This window comes from Athene noctua, chromosome 6 (genome assembly GCF_965140245.1).
Source record: "Athene noctua chromosome 6, bAthNoc1.hap1.1, whole genome shotgun sequence".
In the NCBI taxonomy this organism is placed as follows: domain Eukaryota; kingdom Metazoa; phylum Chordata; class Aves; order Strigiformes; family Strigidae; genus Athene; species Athene noctua.
The window spans coordinates 521,239-546,170 of NC_134042.1; the positions used below are offsets into that span (position 1 = coordinate 521,239).

The 24,932-nt window shown below is 57.1% G+C and overlaps 2 protein-coding genes across 2 annotated transcripts; one reads left to right on the top strand and one right to left on the bottom strand.

The window, feature by feature from the left end:
- Window positions 1-431: 431 nt before the first annotated feature.
- On the top strand, window positions 432-13,829 carry LOC141961796 (116 kDa U5 small nuclear ribonucleoprotein component-like; the record flags this gene model as incomplete). Its single annotated transcript, XM_074909132.1, has 15 exons — window positions 432-551; window positions 1,399-1,564; window positions 2,058-2,136; window positions 4,441-4,516; window positions 4,784-4,849; window positions 5,099-5,134; window positions 6,472-6,568; window positions 7,643-7,734; window positions 8,213-8,379; window positions 9,415-9,539; window positions 11,172-11,235; window positions 11,601-11,691; window positions 12,075-12,210; window positions 12,503-12,630; window positions 13,596-13,829. Coding segments are annotated over exons 1-15 (1,662 nt in total), but the record flags the coding sequence as incomplete, so codon positions are not given.
- Window positions 13,830-19,611: 5,782 nt separating this feature from the next.
- On the bottom strand, window positions 19,612-24,062 carry LOC141961923 (glial fibrillary acidic protein-like). Its single transcript, XM_074909309.1, has 9 exons — window positions 23,507-24,062; window positions 22,867-22,927; window positions 22,552-22,647; window positions 22,316-22,477; window positions 21,368-21,493; window positions 20,935-21,155; window positions 20,690-20,733; window positions 19,974-20,059; window positions 19,612-19,653 (listed from the first exon to the last, which is right to left on the bottom strand). The coding sequence occupies exons 1-9, from the start codon at window positions 23,971-23,973 to the stop codon at window positions 19,612-19,614; spliced, it is 1,305 nt and encodes a 434-aa protein (XP_074765410.1). The 5' UTR covers window positions 23,974-24,062.
- Window positions 24,063-24,932: the final 870 nt, after the last annotated feature.

Consider the following 24,932-nt stretch of genomic DNA (forward strand, 5'->3'; position numbering starts at 1 on the left):
CGAAACCTCGCCGAGAGCGTCGGCGGCTTCGCCCGGCCCGCCCGGCCCTTCCCCCGCGGGCGCGGCGCTGACAGCGGGCACGGGGGATTCTGTCGCGACAGGCGGCGCGGGCAGCCCGGGGGCCTTCCGCGGCGGTGTCGGCGGCGCCGGCGGCGAGGGCAGCGCGGCGGGTGAGAGCGGGGCCGGGGCCGGGGGGCAGGCCCGGGGGTGCCGGGGAGGGGGCGGTGAAGACGGGGGGTGCTCGGCGGGCAGGGCGGGGCCCTCGGGGCGGTGCAGGGCTCCGGGGGGCGGCGGGCGGGCCTGGGGCGTCGCGCACGGTGCAGGCCGGGATCGGGGCCGGGAGTCCCGGTGCGGCGCAGTGCTGGGTGCGGGGGGTGGCTCGGGCAGATCCCTGAGTGCGTGGGGCGGAGTCTACAGCCTCCTGCGACCCCCTCCCCGCCCCCAGCATGGACACCGACCTGTACGACGAGTTTGGGAACTACATCGGGCCGGAGCTGGACTCGGACGGTGACGACGACGAGTTGGGCAGAGAGTCTAAAGATCTGGATGAGGTGAGCGGTGCGGATGGGTGGAGGGGCAGCATCCTGAGGAGCTGGCACGGGCCTCGTCCTGCCCCGTAACCCCCACGGGAGCAGGGGCTGAGCACTGTGGTCGTCACAAGCTGCCGGTGATGGCTCTTCCCTGCTGGGTTCTGCGTTGCTGGTGCAATTTGACTCCTGAGGATCAGAGCGGATTTGGTTTTTAGAGGATTCTGTGTCTGTGATAAAGGGAAAGTTCCTCCTTGAATCATGGTTAGAACTGGGAGCTTCTGTAGCTCAGGCTGTATTTGGCTTTTTCTGTGTTCAGTCAGATGGAGGATCCGCAGCCAGTCAGTGAGGTCGTCAGGCCTTGAGTAACATGTGCTGGTGCTGCAGCAGTATTGCCAGGAGCTCGATTCCTCGGTGGTGGGGGCAGAGCAAGACTCCACAGACACCAGAGGGGAGTGGTGGGGGCAGGGCGGGCAGCAGAGGCTGCTGTACCACGGTGGAGAAAGCATCGTAGGGCCGGGGGAGCCCCTTCTACTTCCTGCAGTTTGTCTGTGTGTGCCCGGGTTGTGTTGTGCACGAGTGTGGTTCCGTTGTGGATAGGAGCAAGGGTCGGGAGTTGCTGCCTGTTGAGGTGTCTCTGCAAATCCTCTTGCTGTTCATTCTCAGCAGGAAGAGGTGTGTTGCTTACAGAGAGCACCTCTGGCAGCTGCTCTGCAGCTGGGTGTGAGGTTCCAGGACCGCGCTGGTGGTTCCCTGGCTGGGTCCGTAGCTCTTGTTCCACGTTCGATACCAGGCCTGTACTTTGTGGTGTGACTGGTGTTTGCAAAGCACTTTGGTGCTGGCAGCAGCTAAATGTGAGAGTTGGTTGCAGCTTGAGGATGATGACGATGATGACGATATGGGGGACCACGACGAGGACCACCCTCGGATGGAGGTGGTGCTGCATGAGGATAAGAAATACTATCCCACCGCCGAGGAAGTCTACGGGCCTGAAGTGGAGACGATAGTGCAAGAGGAAGACACGCAGCCTCTCACTGGTAAGTGGTGATGAAGTTGGGTATGGAGGGAGGGGAAGGCTCTTAATGGATCCTTGGAAAAGGGAAAATAACATTCTCCTCTGTTCTCCCCGTTGTTTTTGATGTCCCTTTCGAGTTCCCTCTCAGCCCCAGGAACGTGTAGACTCTTGTTCGTTTAGTGGAGTGCAGATTCTGGCACTCGGGGTTATTACAACTGCCAAACTAGCTTCTGAAAAACAGATACCAGCAGATACTGGAAAGATATTTAAGGAGAAATGAAAATGCATGTAAGTCCTCTCATCTGATCCTTCTGTACTAGAGTAGAACAGTTCAGTTGGAAGGGACCTACAACGATCATCTGGTACAACTGCTTTTATAAAGAGTGAAGGGAATCTGTCAGCTTGAAAGCTGTGGTTTTGTCTGCACAAGTCCCTGTTTCCTCTGACCGTTTCTGAGCCTGCGGGGTTCAGGGTCTCTGGTAACAGTGTTTTATTGTTCTCTCTCTTGTTTTCAGAGCCTATTATTAAACCTGTGAAAACCAAGAAATTCTCTCTGATGGAACAGACGTTACCGGTCACTGTCTATGAGATGGAGTAAGTCCTGTGTAGGGGTTTTGAGCGTATACGCTGGCCCAAGCCATCTGTGCTGTAACCCCCTCCCTTTTTGTTGTGTACAGGCAAAGGTGGGGAGGCAGTGTGGTGTGTGCTGTGTGGGGGAGGCAGCTTCTGGGGGGCATTAGCTTTGTTTCTTACTGACACCAGCAACGGAACTGAGTGCAGCCGTTTCCCAGATTTTGAACCAAAAACAAGAGGAGGAAAATACAACGCTAACCACTTTACAAGTATTTTCCCTCCACAGTATGCAGCACAGTGCATAGTTTTTCTGAAACGGGATGTAAATCTTACCCCAACAGCTGATATAAAGCTTGGTAATTGGGATCCCTTGTGGGGCAGATTTGCTGAAGGCAAGTTTTTCTAACTGGCTCAAGAAATATTCATATGGCCAGTGTGTGGCACACCTCATGTTGGGGCATTTTGGGTTGATCCCAGTGACCGTTGCCTTACTGCTGTCCCAAGTTAATTCCCATCTATGCTGGAAGAGTTTTCAGAGGGAATTTCTGTGCTGCTGGTGTATGTAGGTCAGCGTAACGCTGCAGCTGAGCTGCACTCTGCTGCTCTTGATGGTGTCTCTGGCTGTGTCCTGCAGAGCAGCCCCTGGGACACCAGAGTTGGGGAAAACCTGGAAAAAAATCCAAACGAATTTAAAAGTCGGGTTATAGTATCTCATGGAACTTTAGTGAGGCATAAAACCCGTTGTGTACTGTCTCTGTTAAAAATACATAATCTTAGCATCGACGTCTACATTTTGTTGATGGTGGAAGGGCTCTTTATCCCTGCGTGTGTAGTGTTTTTGCATGTTGTCTTCTATTTGAGGATGAACAGATTGAGCTGCGTGAGTGTCCTGTTAGGCTCATCTTTCCATACGCCGTTTCGTGGCTAGTTTTAATAGTAGTCCTCAAGTGTAGATCCCAGAGCCAGATGCATTCCCTGTGTGCCAGACCCCCATGTGAGCAGTCCCTCTGGGTATCATCAAGGATCTTGTTATTTTCCAGCAACAGAATTTCCCTGGGGTTTGTATTCGTTGGTTACTTGGATGCCCAGGACCTTTTTGGAATGGCAGCTTCTCGAGGCTGTCCCCTGGTACTGTGTGTGCCGTGTCCATTCATGGGATCATTGAATTCCAGCTTGGAAGGGACCTCAAGGACCATGTGGTCCAACCTTTCCTGGCAAAAGCACAGCCTACGCAGTGGTAGTGGTAAGCACCCTGGTTGGACAGATTTTTGGTCGAGCTCGGTACAACCCAAAGAGCCTGCTGGGTCTTATTTTTCTAGGCAGTCCGTGTTGCTCTTAGTCCATGCCCTGTACTCTTCATGATCTACCGCCTCCCTGATCCCCGTGATCCCGGATCTCTCTGCTCCTTCTGTCTGTAATGAATTGCTCTTTGTCCTGCTTGTTGATATAAATGGTTTGGATGGGGCTGAGAGAAATTCCTTGTGGGACTCAGCCAGAAACCTGCAAGCTTGGTATTGATTTCCCATTAAACCTTATTTTAAGACCGATAAGCAAGCTTTTAATCAGTATTATTATTGATTTTTGTATTTTTTAGCTCTTAATCAAAATGTTGTACGTTAAGAAGTCTACTGCATCAGTGAAAATTAAATCTTTTTAAACAGGAGATTATTTGACAGCACTTATCTTCTGCAGGCCCGTAGCAATGGATACGTGTTTTATAGCCTCCCATTACTGTTTAGGGAAGTTGGTAATTTAGGACCTCAGTTATATTCTGGCCAGGTTCCATGCAGAAGGGATCGGGCCATCATTACCCAGCTCAGTTGCTGATTCTAAAACCATGTAAATTCCATTGCTGTTTCCTTGAGGCCCTGGGAACATCACTGTTTTAAGACCTGAAAATCAGAATTAATGGTCTGCGGGTCCCCATGGCCGCCTCTTCAAACTGTGTGGGGTGTGTGTTATCCAGCTCTGTGATTTACTTGAGTGCCTGCCACTATTTGAGTGGAAGGATTTCATCGTCTGAGTACATGGATGTGACTTTTGCTCTAATACTGACTAGAAGAGAAGAAAAATATTCAATAATATTCCATCGCTGGCAGTTTTACCAGCTCCGTATTCTCCCACCCACTGCCATCTGTCTAGGACTCCAACTCTCTTGTCCTCCCCATCTGGAAAGTGGGATTCTTCCTCCGCAGGGCATTGGCAGAATGAGAGTTTGGAGAGGATTCAGGGGGCACCTTGGATAGACAGTGTAGCTGAAACGGCACCTACTTTTCTTAGGCACAGCAGAAGCCTCCAACAGTCTTTTGTGTTTCATTCCTGCAGTTTCCTGGCAGATCTGATGGACAACTCGGAGCTAATTCGAAATGTGACTCTGTGTGGGCACCTTCACCACGGCAAGGTAGTGTGAATATCCCACATCTATCGGGTAGTAGTAATGATCTGTTTGTTGCCTCCTTTTACCGTTGCTCCTGAGCCCTCGACCTCTCCAGCAGCAGTCTCTTTCTGCTCCTCTTGCTAATGCTTATTTGTGGGTTTTCTTTCAGCCACGTGGAAAGAATAACGTGCCCAACGTTCTCTGTACTGCTACTGGAGGGATGGGATTGTATTTGTCTTTCTCTGTCTGAACGTAGTCCCTTCCTTTCTCTTGTGCTCTGATGTTTTTCAGACTTGTTTTGTTGACTGCCTGATAGAACAGACACACCCAGAAATCCGGAAGCGCTACGACCAGGACGTAAGTGAGCTTTTGGAGTATTCTGCCCTGGGGAACGTGGGTTGGATTTTACACTTGGAGCGTGACTGTACGTGTGGAAAATGCAGTTTTAGTGATTAGAACGTAGGATTGGAAATCCAGAGCTCAGTCCTGATTCTGTCTCTGTCATTCACCTGCCACCTGAACCATCTGTAAAGAGTTATGGTGTCCTGCTTCAAACTTAATATTTGATACCAAATGTGACATTCTGACTCTTGTTTTGTCTTTCAGCTTTGTTACACTGATATATTGTTCACTGAGCAAGAGGTGAGTGAGTCTTGTAGAACACGCAGTGATTTTTATCCAGCTATCTCATGCTTTACTCACAGTTACTTACTGTAGGCAGTTTCCTGTTCCATTTTAACATCTTTTTGTGCCTTCTGCATTTTGACCTGTTGGAGCGGGTTCAAAGGAGGCCACAAAGATGGTCAGGGGGCCGGAGCACCTCTCCTGTGAGGAGGGGCTGAGAGAGTTGGGGGGTTCAGCTGGAGAAGAGAAGGCTCCGGGGAGACCTTAGAGCGGCCTCGCAGGGCTGAAAGGGGCTGCAGGAAAGGGGGGAGGGACTCTTGATCCAGAGGTGTAAGGATAGGATGAGGGGTAAGTTTTAAACTGACAGAGGGCAGATTCAGATGAGATCTAAGGAAGAAATTCTCTCCTGGGAGGGGGGTGAGGCCCTGGCACAGGCTGCCCAGAGCAGCTGTGGCTGCCCCCTCCCTGGCAGGGTTCAAGGCCAGGTTGGACGGGGCTTTGGGCAACCTGGGCTAGTGGAAGGTGTCCCTGCCTGGGGCACAGGGTGGCACTGGATGGGCTTTAAGGTCCCTTCCAACCCAAACTATTCTGTGATTCTGTGATAGTTTTTTTATCAATAAAATGATCTGCTCCTCTTGTTTCCCTCAGTAAGATCCTTGGTCCAACGTTCTTCCATTTCCTGCAACCCTCATGTCCATGTTTGATTTTATTTAGCTGAGATGATAACCTGCGTCATGATGAAAATCTGCACCACAGTTATTCCAGCATATGAGTAACTCCTGTTTTCTTTGAGGGAAAGAAGTGGAAGGGTTTTGCAGTAATGATGGATGGGGAGAAAAACTGATTTCAGAATGAACATATTTGTCCTCTGTTTCCTTTGATGGGAACTCTTAGCTGGGAGCTCTGACTCCTTGTGGTTGGGTGGGAATGGGAATCTGATTTTGTCCTACTCGTTAAATATTGTCGTGACCAGAACAGTCCTGTGAAGTGTTTCTTTCTCTTCATCTTAATGCTCTACTCTATACTCTGGGTGATCAAACCTTCTGCTTTGAGGTATAACTTGAGAGTAGCAGAAGGGCAAAGGCACAGAAGAACACGTGTCTTCTGTCTCGGGTGTTGCAGTTCCTCAGGTGAGACGAGGCGTGGATTGTGCAGTGGGAGCTCACCAGTCTGAGCCAGTATGGATGGAGGAGCTGAGCTGGATACTGCAGCAATCTGAGGTTGTTACTCCCTCCCTGGGAGTAACAGGATGTCCTGAGTGGATGTTTACTTCTTTCTGTCTTCCTCATTTTTCTTTGGTCACCTTGCTGAAGTATTTTTGTTGTAACTGATAATGCTGGTTTCCTGTCTTTCAGAGGGGAGTAGGCATCAAGAGCACACCAGTGACTATTGTTCTGCCCGACACCAAAGGAAAGTCTTTTCTGTTCAACATCATTGACACTCCAGGTGATTGTGTAATCCTGAAAATCCTGTTTTGGGATGCACTTAGCTGAAGGCAGGGTGATGTGTGGGGCAGATCTGTGACCGTGTGAACCAAGATTTCTCTCATTAACCAACCTCTGTGTTCTCTGGCTGGTGCTGCTGACAGGAGCAGAGCAGTACAAGCACATGCAGTGATGGTTAATGAGGGCATTCAGAGAGCTTTGGTGTTGGATTGCAGGGGATTGGGTAGCATTGGCTCTCAGAAAAACAAAGAATCTACCCCCTGAAACCGCACTGATTCATCTGGAAATGGCACCCAGGTGCATGCAGCCCTGGGAAGTTTTCTTGTGCAAAAACGCATGTTTTGTTTTGTGGGTTTTGTAGACGATTCCAGCCTAGTCCTGAGCCTTTAGCTAAATTCTTTCTTCTGAAATCACTTCCAGAAGTAACAACTCTGCAGCTGGCTTCTAGTCAGGCTTGTGTTTCTGATTAGGAGGCCTAATTACGGGCTAATGGGGCTGCCGATGTGTTTCACTCAGGTGTATGAGGAGCACATGTAGAATTGGATTTTCCAGGTAACACCTTGCCCAGTGGGGGCCGTGCTTTTCTCAAATGCTGTTGCCCCACCGTGAGACTCTAAGCAAGTTCCCTCAAGCCTCTGACAAGCTTCTGTGAGGGGAACATAATCACAGATCAACTTGTTGTAAGAAACTAAGGCCAAACTTTAGGAACGAGGGTCTTGGGACACATCTGTTGAGTTACAGCGCGAGATGAGGGAGGTTAGAGCGCAGGAGGAGGCTGGAGGGAGAGGCATCTGTTGTTCTTTGGTGAGAAGTAATCTTCCTCCTTTTCCTGAAGTACTTGCACAGAGCTGTGAGAAAAACAGTAACAAATGTGAGGAAAAGTGCCTGTTAAATGAGTTGTTGTGTTTATTCTCAAAAAATAGCATTAAAGCTGAAGCAGATCCCTCTGCGGAGCTCTGGCAGCTGCTCCCGGGTCCCTGTCTGAGGAGGAAGCCGTCTGTGTTCTGCCTCGCTGCTGCGGAGCAGGGGACGGCTTTCCACCCTCTGTGCTGCTGGTGTCAGGGCTGACTCTGGTTCTCAGCACCATTTTGTGTTGTCAGTTTTTCTGACGAGGTGACAGCTGGCCTTCGTATTTCGGATGGCGTTGTACTTTTCATTGATGCAGCCGAGGGGGTGAGTGCCACGTTCTCTCTCCTAGGGGTTAACTTCAAAACCTCTTCCTCTGGAGGGTTTGATCCTGCCTGAAGTGAAGGCCTGGCCCTCAGCTTTGCGGGGTGAAGGATTTTTGAAGGACAGGTGGGGAAGTGAGAGTGTTTTCCAGGCAAAACAGGGAGTCAGGCCTCTGGCTTGTGTGTCCAGGGCTGACGTGATGCGTGTGCCCTGTGGGCTGATTATCTAACTTGTTTGCCTCTCCATCCTCATGGTACCTAAAATTGAGCAGGTTATGTATATCCGAGATGTCCCTGGGGTAGGATTTAGGAATTCAGTTGGGTCAGCACCTACTTCTAAATTTCAGGAGGATTAGCTGATGGCTGAGCTCCTACAGAGTTGCAGCCCTGTGCGTAAGGGTCGTTGGTTTGTCTGTCACGCCCCAGAGAGCATTTTGTGGAGGGCTTTCACCGGGGGTGTTTGTGCTCGTGATTCCCTGCAGGTGATGCTGAACACGGAGAGGCTGATCAAGCACGCGGTGCAGGAAAGGCTGGCAGTGACTGTGTGCATCAACAAGATAGACCGACTGATCCTGGAGCTGAAACTGCCCCCTACAGATGCTTATTACAAACTCAGACATATCGTGGATGAAGTTAACGGTCTGATCAGGTATTGGGGCGATGTGTCGTTGGTGCTCGCTGTCCCTGCTCTATTTCGGGTGCTTCCCTCTGTGAGCCCTGTGGATGCCTAAAAACTAATGAGTTTGTTTCTTGATAGAAAATGGGGTGGGAAGAACTGCTGGGAATTCATCTCAGCAATATATTGAGTTAGGCAGGCTTGACTCTTCCTGACACGTTTCATGGGATCAGCTCTTTTTTTCCCCATTAAAAAGTGGGGAAAGTGGCTGTATGACCAGAGCAGGGAACTTCTGTGCTCCCAGATGTCTCAAATGTGCTGAAATTGTCCGGGCTGTATCCCAAATTACAGGTTGAGATGTCTCAAAGCTCTAAAACACCTGTTAAAAAACCAATGGGAACTCGTCCCAACCCCTGAGCAGAGACTCTGGTGCTGGTGGGGTCAAATCTCCCTGCAAGACCCTGCTCAGAGAAGGGAGGGACATCTTCTCCAGCTTTCACAGCAGCAGTGCATTGTTTCTGTGGGTTCTTCTGCATCCAGGTGATCTTCTTAACAGCATTCTGCCCTTGGAGTGGGTGTGAATTTGCACACAAGCTCCCCTGCCTGTCTCTGTTCAGTTGCTGCAGGCAGCTTGGAGCAGGGTAGTTTCTCCTGTCCAGCATGCTTGTGAGTCCGTTAGAACTGTTTCAGTTCAGTTCTATCCCTCCTACATTATTTGCCTTGTATTATCTTTTCCCTTTGCTTAGTTGACCAACTTTGCTGCCTTTTTTTAGGGGAGGAAAAACTCCACCTGACAAAAAATACAAAGCACTTGTGCTGATTAACTTTAGTTCTAGATCTTGAAATATTTCTTTGCAGACTGATGCTTTACAGTTAGTAGTCATAAAATGATTCTGACCCTGAAACGTTGATGGCAAGCACGCTGCAGCCCGTTTTAAGATGCTATTTGGCAATCACTTGCCTATCACATACTGCTGTTTGGTGTGGGAAGTAGATTTAAGTGTCTTCTGTGGTTCATAGCACTGATTTTATTTTTTTTTCTTGTCTCTACAAACTGTCTCCTCTCAGCATGTATTCCACCGATGAGAACCTCGTTCTGTCTCCCCTTCTGGGGAACGTGTGTTTCTCCAGTTCACAGTACAGCATCTGCTTCACGCTGGGATCTTTTGCAAAGATTTATGCAGACACATATGGTGAGGATTATCCAGAAACCTTGTACACTTTAACATCTCATTTCCTAACCTTTTTTGTTGAGGCTTTCTGAGCCGTTCAGCTTTGCCTTTCACTGCACATGTATGGGCAGTGTGCGTGTTCTTGAATTTCAGAGCGTTGAGAGGTGCTGCAGCCCTGGGCCCTGGGTCGTAAAGAGCAAAAATAGTTCTGACTTGTTTTTAGCTAGATAGTCTCTCCTGATAAATGTTTATTGAGCCAGAAGCCAACATGTGATACGTACGCTTAATCAGAAAAACCAAGTCCTGCTGTGGCAGTTGAAGGCAAGTGTATGTGTTGTGCTTTGCCTCCTTATCACAACAGCTCAGGAGCGAAGCAGTTAAGTTCTGCCTGGCTTTTTGCGAGTCTCCAGAGTCTGAGACTCAGCTGCAGCCAGGCACGAGCTTGGCCCACAAGGTTTTGCACTCTTGCCCTCTTTCTTTTTTAAGAAAGTGCCTTTTCCTGCCTTTGATTTAATTTTCTGTTCCCCAGGTGCCCGCTCAAGGCAATCTGCCACTTGTACAAGCGGGCCTTTTGCTGGCATTAGCCAGCTGTACAGCCAAGGCTTTTGAAGTCTCACGCTGGGGAGTTGGGGGTGATCTGTAGGAGCCGTGAGCAGGGGAGGAAGGATGTTGTAAAGCAGCTGGCCCAGCTCTTGCAGAGAAGTTAGCCAGAGGGAGGGTGAAGTTGTAGAGGTCAGGGACTGAGGTGTCAGACTGTCGTGCGTCCTGGTGAGTTTGGAGAAATAAATGAGCTGCCTGGGCGTCCCAGCGTTAACTCTGTGCCTCTAGGCTGATCCCCCTTCTTCGGGGGAGCGCTGCAGATGCAGGCAGGGGTGGTGGGAGATGTCATCCACGTGGGGCAGACACGAGCTGAGCGGTACTTGGAGTCGGTAATACTCGATTGTGGCCACCAGGGATTTTATGTGCAGCCACCGTACTTCAACTAACATGAGTTATAGTAGTTTAACTGTCAAAACCGCAGCCACCGTGAAATTTCTTATGCTTGCACATCTGCCCACAGCAAAAGCTTGTTTGGAAACTACTGTAAATTATCACCGCTGCCTTATTATTTGTAAATTCACCGTGACAGCCAAGCACTCCACCGTTCCTTCGGCACTTGGGTGTGTGGCTGTGCTCTTAGTGCATCAGCTGAAAAAGAGAAAAGAACTTGGAGATGTTCAGCAAGGCAGAAAATGCTTGCGATCAGCCTGCGGGGTGTGAGCCATCCCAGTACCTTGGCACTACAGCGTCAGGTTGCAGCGTTAACGTTTGGAGAAGGCAGCAGATGTAACTGAGTTCCTGCAGCGTGGCGTCTGGCAGGGCAGCTCTTCTCCGCTTTAACCTTGTGTGTAATTGAGGGAGTTGAAATGTCCCTGAGAAGCAAGTCTGTGACCCCACAGTGTACCTGGGCTGCTGGTGTCGTCCTCAGCGGACTGTTTCCTGCCCCCTCTCTGCCTGTTCTCCCCAGGTCAGGGCTTAACCATTCCAAATTGGGACCAAGCATCGATCTATTAAATCTTCAGGGTTGTTTTAAAGCCAAAACCTAAAGATTTTCAAGGTGAGATAAATGCAGTGACTCTGAGAGACTTTTGTCATTTTGCTTTTTCCCTGTAGGAGATATCAGTTATCAGGAGTTTGCGAAGCGGCTGTGGGGTGACATCTACTTCAACCCGAAGACGTAAGAAGCCTGTTTAAACATCTGTTTAGGTTGTTCTCTCTTTTTGCTGTAAAATGTGGACTGGGCGACCACCCGAGGTCCCTTCCAACCTGAGTTGTCCCGTGATCCTGTGATGGGCTCGTATCTGGGAGGGGTTGGGTCAGGCCTCCTGCTTGGTGTGAATTCGTGTGGTCCATCCCGAATCCCACAGCAGGGACAGAGCCTCCTCTGGCCTTCGCGTGGAGTCGGCACGACTCCTGTGTGACAGCTTCCCGGAGGCTTGGGAGGGAGAAGGAGATAACCTGGGAAGAGCAGAGGCTGTGTTTGCCGTCGGGGTGCTTGCAGGCTGCAGATGCTCTTCATGTCTCTTCTTTGGTCTCCCATAGCCGCAAGTTCACCAAAAAGGCCCCAACGAGCAGTTCCCAGCGCAGTTTCGTGGAGTTCATTCTGGAGCCCCTGTACAAGATCTTGGCTCAGGTATGTGGGGGTTCATTCTCCTTCCCACAGTTGCAGGTAGGAGCAGCCAAGGGCTGAACACTACCCGGTGGTGTCTGGTGCCTGTGGGACTCGCCTGTCCCATCCTGCGGTGGGATCTCCACAGACGGTGAGCCACTGCTTAACAGCTGCTCCTTGCAAATCTAGCCCTCTGTTTGCACAGTTAATAGAACTGCCTTTGCTCTTTCTAGTGTGCTCTAACATCAGCCAAGGGATAATGTGAAGCAGCCGCCAGTTCTCCTTTGAGCTCTAAACCAGAGCAGGTCAAGAGCCCTGAGGGCGATGGCTGGTGTGTGGAGCTGCACCTGGGAGTTACTGGCCTGGACCCCACAGCAAAGCTGAGAGTGGTGCTGCTTGTCTTGCAGGTGGTGGGGGACGTGGACACGACCCTGCCCAGGACACTGGATGAACTTGGCATCCACCTGACCAAAGAGGAATTGAAACTGAACATTCGGCCTCTCCTGCGGCTTGTCTGCAAGAAGTTCTTTGGGGAATTCACAGGTAAATGTTGTTTGTCTTCCCCTCCGTGGTTTTCGCAGTACCCCGGTCTGACATGAGCAGAGTTAAGGGCTGTATTAGAGCCATGGAGTGCTCACTTGCACAGCTCCCTTCTCAGCTTTCCAGATATAAAATACTAAACCTTTTGCCCAATGGACAGCTGGAGACATGGCTCGCATCTTCCCCATTGCTGTGGGGGTGCTGCAGTAGGAATGGCTTTGCCCCGTGTTTATTGGAGCCTGTTTCTTTCCTCTGCACTGCTTAATCCTGTTCTCATGAAGTATTACTCTTCCAGGCTTTGTGGACATGTGTGTGCAGCATATCCCCTCCCCAAAGGTGGGAGCCAAGACGAAAATCGAGCACACCTACACTGGTGGCGTCGACTCTGACCTCGGGGAGGCCATGAGTGAATGTGACCCTGACGTAAGGAAACTCTTCTGCTTGGCTCTGAGTGTCCAGAAGCGGGCAAATACGCTCCTCTCGCTGCCTTGACAGGGCAGCTGCCTCCTAGACAGCCATCTGCACAGATTTGACTTCTAGCATTTTGAAAGCTCTCATCCGATACTGAAACAAATCTCTTCACTTGGAGAAACTTGAGCTGCCTGCCAGGGCAGCCCTTGAGAGAGAGAATTGTTTGACAGTGTTCGGGGAGGAACAGGACTAGGTCAGGACTTCAGAGCACGTGGGAACTGCAGGGTGATTTTGTGTCCTTTTGCTGCCTTTTTGTCCCTTTCCCTTGAAGTTTGTTTCTCTCTCCAAAGTCTGAGAAAGCTGATCTGAACTGTGCTGATAAAAATAACCCCACGTTAGTTAGTCAGCACCTTTCCTATCAAAGCCTTGCAAAAACCTTCCTCCTCCAACAGCTTGTACTGAGCTGTCATTCAGAGCTGTCTAGAGCCACCAACGCCAGCCAGCAGCTAGTGAGGAATTTGCCTGTGACTTTTGCTCTGATGTCTGGAGAGAAAACGAATCTCTTCTGGTAACGGGTTGTGATTACCCACCTGAAACTATACAGTGGTGACTGTCACCAGCTCACCGGTTGTGGAGTGACGTGAGAGCTGTGATCCCTGGAGGCTCGGGTCCTCTGCCCTGAGCTGCTTTGCAGGCCAGCAGGTGACATTTCCTCTCCTGGTCTTGTCCCAGCCACGATTTACTGCTCCCCAAGAGGAGGGAGAGAAGCTCCAGAAGAGTCCAGCAAAGTCGTTCCAGGGGTCTCCGTACAGGGCAGGGAGATGTAAGGCTTTCAGGGAAAGGAAATGAAGGGCTTGGCAAGTCAACAGAAGTATTTCTAAATTCCAGCCTGTTAATCCCTTTCTATCCACGAGTCCTGCCAGGTCGGTGTTTCTCGACTGTATTTTGAAAGAGGCTTATTTCCCTTTCCTGGAAAGGGGCCGCTGATGTGTCACACCATGAAAATGTACAGCACGGACGACGGCGTTCAGTTCCACGCCTTTGGCAGAGTGCTCAGCGGGACCATCCACGCTGGGCAGCCAGCTCTCGCAGCGGGAGCCCCGGCCCTGCCTGCGCGGGCTGGGAATTTTCCGCGGCAGCGGCTCTTCCCTGGGAACGGGGGCTGTGCGCGGCCGGACCCTGACCCCCAGCCCCTTCCGAGCGGCTGGAATTTCCCCTGCTGCCAGCAGTGGCCCTTTGTCGGGTGCGGGGTGCCCAGGGGCCGCGCCCACCCGGGCTGTGGAGCGGGTAAACTGAGGCCCGCCGGCACGCGGAACCGCTCCCGAGGGCAGCGGGTGCTGGGGTCTCCGTCCTTGGCACGAGTTCATCGGGGCTCAGCACCGGGACGTGCCGAGGGGGCACCAGCAGTGAGTGGGGCTGTGCTGACCCCTCCGTCGTCCCCGTCTCTCCCCAGCCCCCGGGACTGGGCACGGGCTCCCCGTGTCCCTGTCCCCATCGCGCTCCCGGCGTCCCCATCCCCCGTTCTGCTCCCCGGGCCCTCAGACTTGTCCTGCTCCCCGTATTCCCACCCCCTTCCCACTGTCCCTGTCCCCATCCCGCTCCCCGGGCCCCCGTCCTGATGTCCCCACCCCACTCTGCTTTCCGTGTCCCTGTCCCCGCCCCTGTCCCTGTCCTGCTCCCACTGTCCGTGTGTCCCCCCCCGCTCTCAGTCTCCGTCCCCGTCCTGTTCCGGAGGGGACCCAGCTCCGCCGCTCCCCGCGGCCATCGCAGGTGTCACCGCACGTGTCCCTCTGGCCCAGCCCCCTCCGCACGGGGGCTCCCCGGGCCGTTCCCCCCCCAATTCCAGGGCCCCACGCGTGACCCCGCCCGTGTAACCGCCCCCCCCAGCCCCCGTCCCCGCCGGCACGGGCCGCCCGCCTTTGCGCATGCGCCCCCCGCCCGGGCCCGGCGGCCCCGCCGCGGCGGCGCGTGTGGGGAGGGGGCGGCCCCGAGCGGGAGCGGGGCCGAGGCGGCCGCGGGCGCTGAGCGGACCGGGCCGCGGCGGGCTGGGGAGAGACGGGCCCCTGGCGGCGCGGAGCGAATGCGCAGGCTGCTCCGCGTCCGTCCTCCTCCCTCCGGTCGGCGGCAAAAGCTCCTCACGAGTGCGGTCCTGAGGATTAACGCTGAGGCGGAGAGGTCTGGCTGCAGGGATTTCCCGTGTGTCGGTGCAGCTGGGACCCGCCGTGGCCCGGGGCTTCCGACCAGGCTGCGGCCGAGGAGGCGGCGAGGTGAGGGGCTGAGGGCGCGGAGCAGAAGCCCAGGTGAGCTGGGGTGGGTGCTGTGCTGCGAGCAGGCTGCTGCTCCGGGCCGGCTCTGCCGGCGGGGGGCTCTGCCCTGGGAGTGTTTCTGTGGCTCCTTGTAAGCAAACGATCCCTTTGCCGTGTATCTCTTGAGAAGCGGTACCTTGGCTGACGTTTCTGGGTTGGAATGGCCAAGGATGGGGCAAAACCGAGCAAGGAGCGTCATTTCGTACGTGTGACACGTAGGTCGAGGGTTTGCGTTTACATCACACGAAACTTGTCTCTGTTTTTTCAACTGTGTTGAAAACGTGTTCAGCTGCTGTTTGCTGAGGCTGCGTGAGTTCATCACCCAGTTTCTCATCCTGGCATTGGCTTTTAAAACTGGATTTATCAAGTTTTAGATCAGTTTAAATCGAGAAAAGTATTAAAAAAATCTTAATGACTGGCCGTACCCTTGTCAGAGGGGCTACCTTTAGTAATTTTAAGACCAGAATCGCAAGTTTGTGTTAACCACTGATGCAGCGGACTATTGAATTATTGCTAATAGACAATATTTTAATTCTAAAAACTCAGGTTTCTTAATTGATGCAACAACATCAAGATTTTTGAGTTTTTTAAAGCAACTCACAGTTCTGAATGCATGACTGTAAGTGAGGAATTGTCATGGAATACCTGTTTTCTAGATGGGTTCCCCTGGTACCTATTCTGAGCCCTTCATTAGTGATTTTTTTTTCCCGGTTATTCACAGCAAACATCCAAGTGATGCAAATATCAGTAAATAAATGACAAATCAGGGTCACAGACTGAGAGCACGGCGGCTCGCTCTGAACGAGTTAAAGAGCCCCAGAAGGGTTGGAAAATGCCCGACAGCGAGGACTTCCAGTGGTCCTGTCCCTCTCTTAACAGGGGGAAGGTTAAAAGAAAACTTGTTCACAGTTTGTGAGGACAAAGGTGTAGCAAGGCAACGATCAGGTGCTAGAGAAGTTGAGACCGATTTTAAGAATTTAGCAAAGGTTTTCGGACAAAGATTTTAGTACATACTGAAGAGTTTTAATTGTAGGCACAGCTTTTGTAAAGAATTTTCTGTGGTTCAGAAGGTAATAGGTTTGGGAATTGCGTTGCTTAGGTGAACCTTTATCTTAAAAGGTCTTTTCTGGCTTTGTATGGTTTTATAGATGACAAAGGCAAGATTCAAGGGCAAAATTCTTCTAAGCTGTGAAATCTAATCACTGGTGGAGAGTTTGCCGTGAATTTTAACACGCAGACTTGTTGACTTAGTAATTTAGTGACTGCCAGCAACTCCTGCGAGTCCAGGAAAAACACAAACTCTCCTGAAACATCACTTTTTGCCAAGCAAAGGGTGAGGTCCGGTGCACTTCTTGCAGTGCCTGCAATTGTACGTGGGTGTAATCCAGCCACTTGGGACCACCAAAGTGCCCCGGACCCGTGCTGTCAGGAGTCGTTTGCATTGGAGGTAGAATGGGCTGATGGAGGTGGAGGTGCTGTGCAGGGTGGTGAATCTGGGACTGATCGAACCAGGTATTTTATTATTATTTTACCTCAAACAGCAGGGCACGGGCTCAACCTCAGAGATCCTGTCACCTCATGGTCCAGTGATCTCAAACTCTATCTGGTTTGCCAAAATTCCACACAAATTGAAATGCAGAAGGAACTGACAGGCATCAGTCCAACAAAGAAACTCTGCAGAGCTGCCTAATAGTGTGTCTAAATGGAGTTGCACTTCTGTTTTGGCTGGAGCCCAGAGAGGCCCTCGGATGGCACAGCTCAGCACCTGCCCCCCGAGCTCCCTTGCAGTTCTACTCTGGGAGGGTTCTCAAGCTTCTCCCAAGGGTGCTGAGCAGCCCCGTGTGTGTTACGTTGCTCAGACTTGTTACGGAGGCTCCCAAACAAGCAACCGGCCACCAATACAAAAAATAAAAATTTTATTATTAGTAACAGCCAACCGTCTCTCTGTAAATTACCGATTCGAATGTCTGCAGGAGGAGAACAGAACAACGTTCTGGGGTTTAATAGCAGCCCAAAACACTTTACAAAGCCTCACTCCCTGGGGTTTAACGGCAACCCCAAACGCTCTGTCGCTCACCTGACAAGTGAGGGCTCTCACCCTCGAGGACCTGCTCAGGGCAGCGTCCCGACCCAAGGGCCCTCGAGGAGTTTCCTTGGGCAGCGTCCTGGCCCAAGGGGAGAGTCCTCGACCGCAAGGTGCTGCTTCAGGGGACGAGCTCCAGATGGCTCCCCCAGGGATCTCCATTGACACCCAGACCGAATCTGACCTGTAGTCAGTAGCGGCTCCCATTGGCCAAAGGTCTCACCTACCGTGAGACCTTGAAAACAAAGCCAGCCAGAAGCTGCCACACTTCAGCAGCCACGAAGCTCCACTTGCACTGGCGGATGCGCCTGCCACAAGATTGCCTTGAAATCATCTCAGCAACAACGGTCGGGTCCATTTTGTTCCAAACCTGTCTAGTGGAGCAAAAGGGCACCCCCTCGCCCTGGCAGACTATTCCCATCCCTCTCCCACCTTCTCTGTGGAAACCACTGGGCACCTGATTGCAGGCTTCAGATTCACCTCTGGGCCTGGTACTGGAATGTTGGGCTTTGTGGCTTCTGTCTTGGGGACACCTGTGTCCCTGCAGCCTGTTGTGGGTGCGATTCCTCTTGCCTTTGGGTAACACTTGCAAAGCCGAGGACTTGCAGAAAGCCAAGAGTTGAAGGCTTAAATGAAACAAGAAGGTGCTGGAGTTACCCGGGGTCAGGATGGAGGATGCTGATGCAGGAGCAGCCCTGACACAACGGTTCCAGCTCTGGTGGGAACAGGCCCGGCGCTTTCAGCAGTGCCCAGGCCCAGCGCTTGCACTCACGTCCTATGTCAAGGATGGGAGCAGCCCGCAGCATCCCCATCACTTGGGGAAAGGCAAAATAACTGTGGTTTAGTGAGAAGACTCAGGAGAAATGCAGTAAAGAAGACCCCCGGCACTGCCTGCGGAGAGGCAGGTTGCAGGCGCGACCTTGGAAGCACCACACTCGCGTTTTAGCTTTATTTCTCACCTCAAGCTGCCGCAGGTGTTAGTGCATTAATTCAGTAGCAACGTGGGCTGCAAAGCACCAGCCCGAGGCTGCTCGAGGGGGACCGAGTCCCCCGGGCCGCTGCCATCCCACCCTGGATGCCAAACCCGGGCAGCACCCGGCTCTCCTGTAACATCTCCTGCCCCTGGGAACGGCCCTTCTGGAGTCAGGAGCTGCAAAGCACGGGGGGACAGAGGGGACAAGGGGGGTGGCAGCCCAGTGGCACCCCCTGTGCTCGTCCCAAGGGGCTTGCGGGGTACAAGGAGTGCTGCTGGGCTGTTGCTCCTACGTGAGGTGGCATCAGGGCAGGTTCCGCTCATGGTCTGTAGCTAAATCGAAGGAGGGGACGGGGGCTGCGGGTGAGCACCGGGCTGGGCCACGGCCCTGGGTGGGCCGGTGGCACGTGCTGGTGCGGGGGGAGCACCGGAGGACAGAGGGGGGCAGGGGGACAGGGCCACGTGGAGCCCAGGGACAAGGGATTTCTTCCAGCCCCATCTCGAATGCCCGTGCTGGGGGGAGCTTGGGCTCCTCGCATGGCAGCGACTGTCACCAGGGCAGCCCCGGTCCCCCTGGCGGGACAAGCAGGTTGGGGATGGCTCCGTCCGTCCTCCCCCATCGCTCCTGGGTGGCGGGAGGCACCTCTCACTGTGAGAGCACCCGTGGGTGCCCTGACACCCTCCTCCGTCTCCTCTGCACTCCCCTCCTCTCCATTTTCACCTGCGTGGGACCCCCCCAGGCGAGGGCCCAGGCACCCGACCGTGGGTCACCCCTCGCCACGAGCCCCTCGGGACTCTTTGTCCCCACACGGTGATGGGGACACCTTGGTGGCGGACACTCAGGGGGGGCCAGGACAGGCCCATGGCTCTGTGCCAGGAGAAGTCCTCGAGGCCACCCAGCCTCCTGTGCCCACCACTGCTCCGGCCCCACAAACCACCCTGGACACCCCAGTGTCCCCAGGAACCCCTTGTTATCCCCATCTCATCACTCTTGGATGCCGTCCTGACAGCACCTGCCTCCCCATCCTCCTTCCTCCTGCCCCTGCCTCTGGGCTAAGCCCACGTGATGCTTGGTGACGGGGAAATGTCCCTCAGCTGCCGGTTCCTTGCACCCTGCAGGCCCCCCACCCCAAGGGTGCTCAGGGCCTGGGTACACTGGGGAGATCTGGGGTGGCCTCCCAGACCAGGGGGAGGGCAGCAAGGTGGGGTGCAGGGAGAGGTGCTCTTGGCACCGTTGTCTTGTCCGACTGGCACACAGAGATGGCAACAGGAGGGCCTCTCTCCTGGGCACTGGAGACCCAGGATGAGCGCGGGCACGGCCCCGAAACCGCCGGCTCCTCCGTGCTGTGGGGCCGTGGCAGCGTCCTGGCGAGGGAGCTCGGCTCTGCCCGGCGCCGCTCGCCTGCCCCGGGTATTGCCCATCCCCTCCCCGCGCTGTGCCCGCCTGAACGGGCGCTCTGCTGGCAGCCAGCCCCCAACAGGGTGTCAGCGGGGTGGGTTGGGGGAGGTGACCCCCCGAGGCACCGCCGGCTCCTCCCGTGACCGGTGCCCGGCCGCGGGCTCCCTTGCAGCATCGGACAGGACCTACGGGGCTACAGCTACAAGCGTGTGGCTGCTGCGGCTCCTCCGCCCTACGGCTCCTCCTTGTGCTCCTGCTTGGACTCCTTGATCACCTGGAGGCAGAGGGAGAGCGACCATCACCCCGGGCTTGGGCTCTCCTCCCGGGCTGAGCCTGTCTGGGCTCTGAACGACCTTGGGGACAGGGACGGGGGATGGTTTTCTCTACGAGCTGCCAGGCTCAGCCCCACCGTGGCCCAGAGCCGGTTCGTGCCGTGCTCTCAGGGCACTGGGGTCACTGGTTCCCTGCCTGGGCTGCTCCTGGGCTGAAGGGTGGTGGCCCCACGTGCATGATGAGTGACCCCCTTGGGGACACCCCGTGGGGAGGGGGGGTGGAGGGGAGGCAGCGTGGGTGTCACGGATGAGGACTTCGCACCTCTCCATCCTTGGTCTCCACAGTTTTGACCACAATGCTCCTCTTCACGCGGGCTTCAGACACGGATTTAGGGTCCAGGCTGGTCTCTAGGGGAAAGGGGCAGGACACGGGGGTGACCCAGTGCCCAGGAATGGCTCCTCCAGCCCCACTCAAGGTGGGGGGGCCCAAAGGGAACAGGTTGGCCTGGAGAACCCTGAGCCAGGGGACGCTGGCCCCAGGGATGTGACCAGCCTCAGGGACACTGTGGGCCTCGGGGATGCGATTGGCCTTGGGGACGTGACTGGTGACATTCTTGGCCTTGGCATGTGGCTGGCACCGGGGATGTGGCCGGCTTTGGGGAGTGATTAGCCTTGGGGACACGGCACCGTGGACATGATTGGCCTTGGGAATGTGGTTGGCCGTGGGGACACGGGTGGCTTTAGGGTGTGATTGGCCTTGGGGACAGGGCTGTCCTTGGGGACATGGTGGTCATTCAGCCTTAGGGACATCACTGGCCTGGGGACATGCTCGGCTCTGGGATGTGGCCATGGCTCACTCCTCCCCCCATCTTGGGAGAACCCAGGAGTCCTCATTCCTTGAGGTTTGGAGGAAAAGCTCCTGGTCCCTCCGGATGGGGCAGGGATGGTTGAGACAGCGTCTCCTCCCGCTGACCCCTAGAAGCCACCCCTGCTTGTGCCACCATCCCACCCCCACCCCACGCGTGGCCACGGCCTCACCTCGGATCTGCAGGTTGGAGAAGCTCTGCACGGGGATGGTGATCCTGCAGGAGCGACGCGGGGTGTTGGGAAGAGCATCGGGGTCCTGCTGCCGCCCTGCACACCAGCTCGGCCCCGCCTGGGGCTGGGGCAGGAGGGCTGGGGACAGTCCGACACCCCCGAGGGGACCACGAGGCTTTGGGGATGGTTTGGGACACGGCCGGGGAAGGGGCAGGGGCAGGACGAAGCCCCCGCTCTGCCACTACCTGCTCTCCTCGCCCTCCAGCAGTTTGCGGTACGTGGCGATCTCGATGTCGAGGGCCAGCTTGACGCTGAGCAGCTCCTGGTAGTCCTGCAGGTGCCGGGCCATCTCCTCCTTGAGGCTGCGGGTGTCCTCCTCCAGCCGTGCCACCGTGTCCTGGTAGCCGGCCGTCTCCAGGGCGTAGCGCTCCTCCAGCTCCCGCAGCTGCCTCTCCAGGGACTCGTTCTGGGGGACCCCGAGGGGACAGGACACCCTCCACCGCCGCCTTCTCCCGGGAGCTGGTGGCTCTCCGCGGTGCCCATCCACCTCCCACCCCTGGGGACCAGCCGTTCCCCCAGCAGCGGGTGGGGGTCCCCAGCGCCGTGCCAGGGAGCCCGGTGGCGGTGGCAGCCCCCCGATGCCGTGTCCCCCGCCCGCTCCCCGCAGCTGTCACCTACCGCACCCCGCAGAGCCTCCAGGTCGCAGGTGAGGGCCTGGAGCTGGCGCCGGTACTCGTTGGCCTCCTGCTTGGCGGCGCGCAGGGCCTCTGCGTGCCGGGCGGCCGCGGCCGTCAGGTCTGTGAACTGGGGGGGGACACGTGCCGTGGGATGTGTCCCGGTGGCACATGGCGTGGGGACACAGCCCTGCTCTGCTCCACTGCAGGGACGTGGCCCCACCAGCACGTGGCACACAGACACATCCCCGACCCGGCAGGGTGGTGGGACGGTGCTCACGGGATGTGTCCCCAGAGCCCCGTGGCACGGGGGACGTGTCCCTGCTGCTGGGGCAGGAGGAGACAGTGCACACGGGACACGCCCTTGGTGTGGGCCTGGGGACATGTCCCTGTTCCTGCAGCCGTTGGGGACAGGCGGGACATCCCCAAAGGCGCGTGTCCCAGGGACATCCCAGCTCCCGGGAGGCCGTGGCCCCAGCAGTGCCTGTGGAGGGGACACATCCCTGCTGCCATGGGAGGAAGGGACGGCGCACGTGGGGCACGTGGCTGATGGCACGTGTCGTGGAGACGTGTCCCTGCTCCCTTGAGGTGACGGGACAGCGGACATTGGACACGTCCCTGACGGCAGGTGCTGCTGGGGACACGTCCCCGCCGTGCAGGTGGGAGGGATGGTGCCTGTGGAAGCCACCGGGAACGTGTCCCTGCTCCTGCGGGACAGTGCCTGTGGGCCCCGTCACTGGGAACACGCCTCAGGGACCGTGCCCGTGTCACTCCGCAGGGGGACACGTCCCCGCTCCCCGCGGGGACCAGGCCCGGACACGGGACACGGGCGGGGGCAGCGGGGATCCCAAACCCCACGCGCCACCCCCAGGCGGCGCCGCCCAGCCCCGAGGAGGTGACGCTCGGGAGGGGACAGCCAGGCCCCCCCGCCGGGCGACCGGCTCCGCCGCACCTTGGACTTGTACCACTCCTCGGCCTCCCGGACGTTGCTGGCGGCCGCGGCCTCGTAGCGGCTGCGGATGTCGCGCAGGGCGGCCGTCAGGTCCGGCTTGCTCGCGTCCACCTCGACGTGCACCCGCTGCCGGGCCAGCTGCTCCTGCAGCTCCCGCAGCTCCTGGGGGGACAGCGGGGCTCAGCCCGGCCCCGGCGAGCCCCGGGACTCCCCCCCAGCCCCCCGCGCGGGGTTACCTCCTCGTGGGCCTTGCGGAGGAAGGCGATCTCGTCCTGCAGCGTCCCCACCCGCCGCTCCAGGGCCAGGCGAGCCAAGGCAGCGGCGTCCACGTCCTGCCGCCGCGGGGGGAGAGGAGGGACCGTCCCCAGGGCCTGCTCCCTCCCGAGCTGCCCGGCCCTGCCCCGTGCTGCCCCGTTCTGCCCACCCCAAGGCACCCCAGCCCCCCACTGCCCGCTCCTGCCCACCCCTGCCCGTCCCCGCGGGAGGCTGAGCTGGGGGCTGAGCCCCTGGGCTGCAGGACGGGGGACGCAGGGTCCAGCCCCTGCCCTCACCTGCCTGTAGGCAGCCAGGTCGCTCTCGGCCTCCAGCCGCAGGGTCGCCTCGTCCTGCAGCCTGCGCCGGAGCAGAGGCACCGTTACTCACTCAGCACCGTTCCCCTCAGCATCGCTCCTCGTTAGGCGCAGTACTCGTTGGGCGCTGCTACTCGGTATTGCTGCTACTCATTAGGCGCTGCTCCTCGTCACCCTGAGCCCCAGGGATGGACCCCCCGGGCCGACACGGCCCTGCGCTCCCAGCACCCACACCCTGTGTCGGAGCACGTGCCCATCCCACACCCCCCGCCACCGTCCTGCGCTGTTCCCGGGGTCACCCTGGTCCCTGTTGCCACCCGCGGCCCCGTCACCACCCTGGTGCCCACCACTGCCCGGTCCCCAGGGCTACCCTGGTCCTGGTGGCCACCCTGGTCTCTGTCTCAGTGGCCAACCTGGGGATACCTGCTGTCACCCTGGTCCTTGCCACCGCCCTGGTCCCCAGATGACTGTGATCACCATCCTGGGGGCCACCTTGGTCCCTGAGGCCATCGTGCTGCTGGTGGCCCCCTTGCTCCCCATCCCCACCCCGCTCCCCATCCCCACCCTGGTCATGGTCGCCACCTTGGGCCCCAGGGCTACCCCAAGCGGGGCAGAGCCTTACTTCTGCTGGAGGCTGCCGAGGTCCTCGGCGAGGTTCTCCTTCTCGATCTCCAGACGGGCCTTGGCGGTGGCCAACTGCTCCACGTGGCGCCGCAGGTCACGCAGCTCCCCCTGGTAGACGTCGGGCAGACGCGAGGGCTCCTGCTCCCGCGCCTGGTGCAGCTCCACCACCAGCACCTTGTTCTGCTGCTCCAGCAGCCGGACCTTCTCGATGTAGCTGGCAAAGCGGTCGTTGAGCTCCATCATCTCCACCTTCTCGTTGGTGCGCGTCTCCCTGAACTCCGAGTTGAGCGCTGCGGCCAGCGAGAAGTCCATCCTGCCCAGCCCCAGGCGGGCACCCGTGCGGGGACCAGGCTGGGCGCTGCGGGGAGCCCGGAGCCGGGCGGGGGGGCTGGCGGGAAGCCCCCGGTAGCCCGGGGCGGCGGGGCCGATGCGGCGGCCGTAGGAGGAGAGCCGCTGGCTCTCCATGCCGAAGGGGGGGGCGTGATGGGCCCGGCCCGGGGGTTTTATGCAGCCCGGGGGCCCCCCCGTCACTGGCCACCGGGCAGGGAGCCCAAGTCCCGGCACAGCAGCAGGGGGGGGCTGTGCCCTGGCAGCCAGCCCGGGCACCGCAGCACGGCCCCCTGCCCCCGCGGCGGGCACTGGGGGGGCTGGGGCACACGCCAGGCTGGGAGGCAGAGCCGTGGCCGTGGGCACCCGTGGGGCAGCCGGCGGGTGGGTGCTGGGTGCGAGGCGGGGTGCGAGGCCGTGGGCACCGCGGGAGCTGGGGGCAGCGCTGCAGGGCTCCGTGGGCGCGGGATACATTCCCCTGGGGCGGCGTGGGTGCTGGGGGCACGGCCGTGGGGGCCCAGGGGTGCTGGGTGCGGGGGCCCAGGGCGCTGTGGGTGCTGGGTGCACACACACGTCCACACGCACACACGTCTCCATCCCCCCATGCCCATGTGCGCACACACACACACACAGACACACGCACGCACACACACACACACACACACACACACACACTCTCTGTCTCTCTCACGACTCACACCCCGCCCGCTCCCCGTGTCGCCCCCCCGGGCCCAGCCCCGGCACAAGCGGCTCCGCACCCGCCGCCCAGCCCCGGCTCCCCTGGGCGGAGGCTCTGTGCGGGCCGTCTGGCAGCGCGGGCAGGCGGCTCATTAAGGCCGGCTGCTCATTAAGGCCGGCTGCTAATTAGAGCCTGACGCCTCCCAAGTCCTTCCCCCCCGCTGGCTCTGTCAAGCGCCGCCTGGTCCTGCCGGAGCCCGGCCGGGGCTCAGGGCGCCGGGTCCCCCCTTCCCAGCTCGGGGGGGCCGGATCCTGCCCCAGCCGCTGCTGTGGGTGCGCGGCCGCGTCCCCGTCACCTGTGCGCTGAGTTTGGGGGGGCTTTTGCCCGCCGGGGGCGGCGGGGGGAGGAGGGAGGGCCG

What these genes read in the sequence shown, in the direction of transcription:
- LOC141961923 (XM_074909309.1), bottom strand. Translation starts at nt 23,973, where the DNA reads ATGGAGAGCCAGCGGCTCTCCTCCTACGGCCGCCGCATCGGCCCCGCC. An exon ending in CTCGGCAGCCTCCAGCAGAA is followed by an intron (nt 22,928 to 23,506) that starts GTAAGGCTCTGC and finishes GCTCCGGCGCAG; the next exon opens with GCTGCAGGACGAGGCGACCC. An exon ending in TGGAGACCAAGGATGGAGAG is followed by an intron (nt 19,654 to 19,973) that starts GTGCGAAGTCCT and finishes CTCTGCCTCCAG; the next exon opens with GTGATCAAGGAGTCCAAGCA.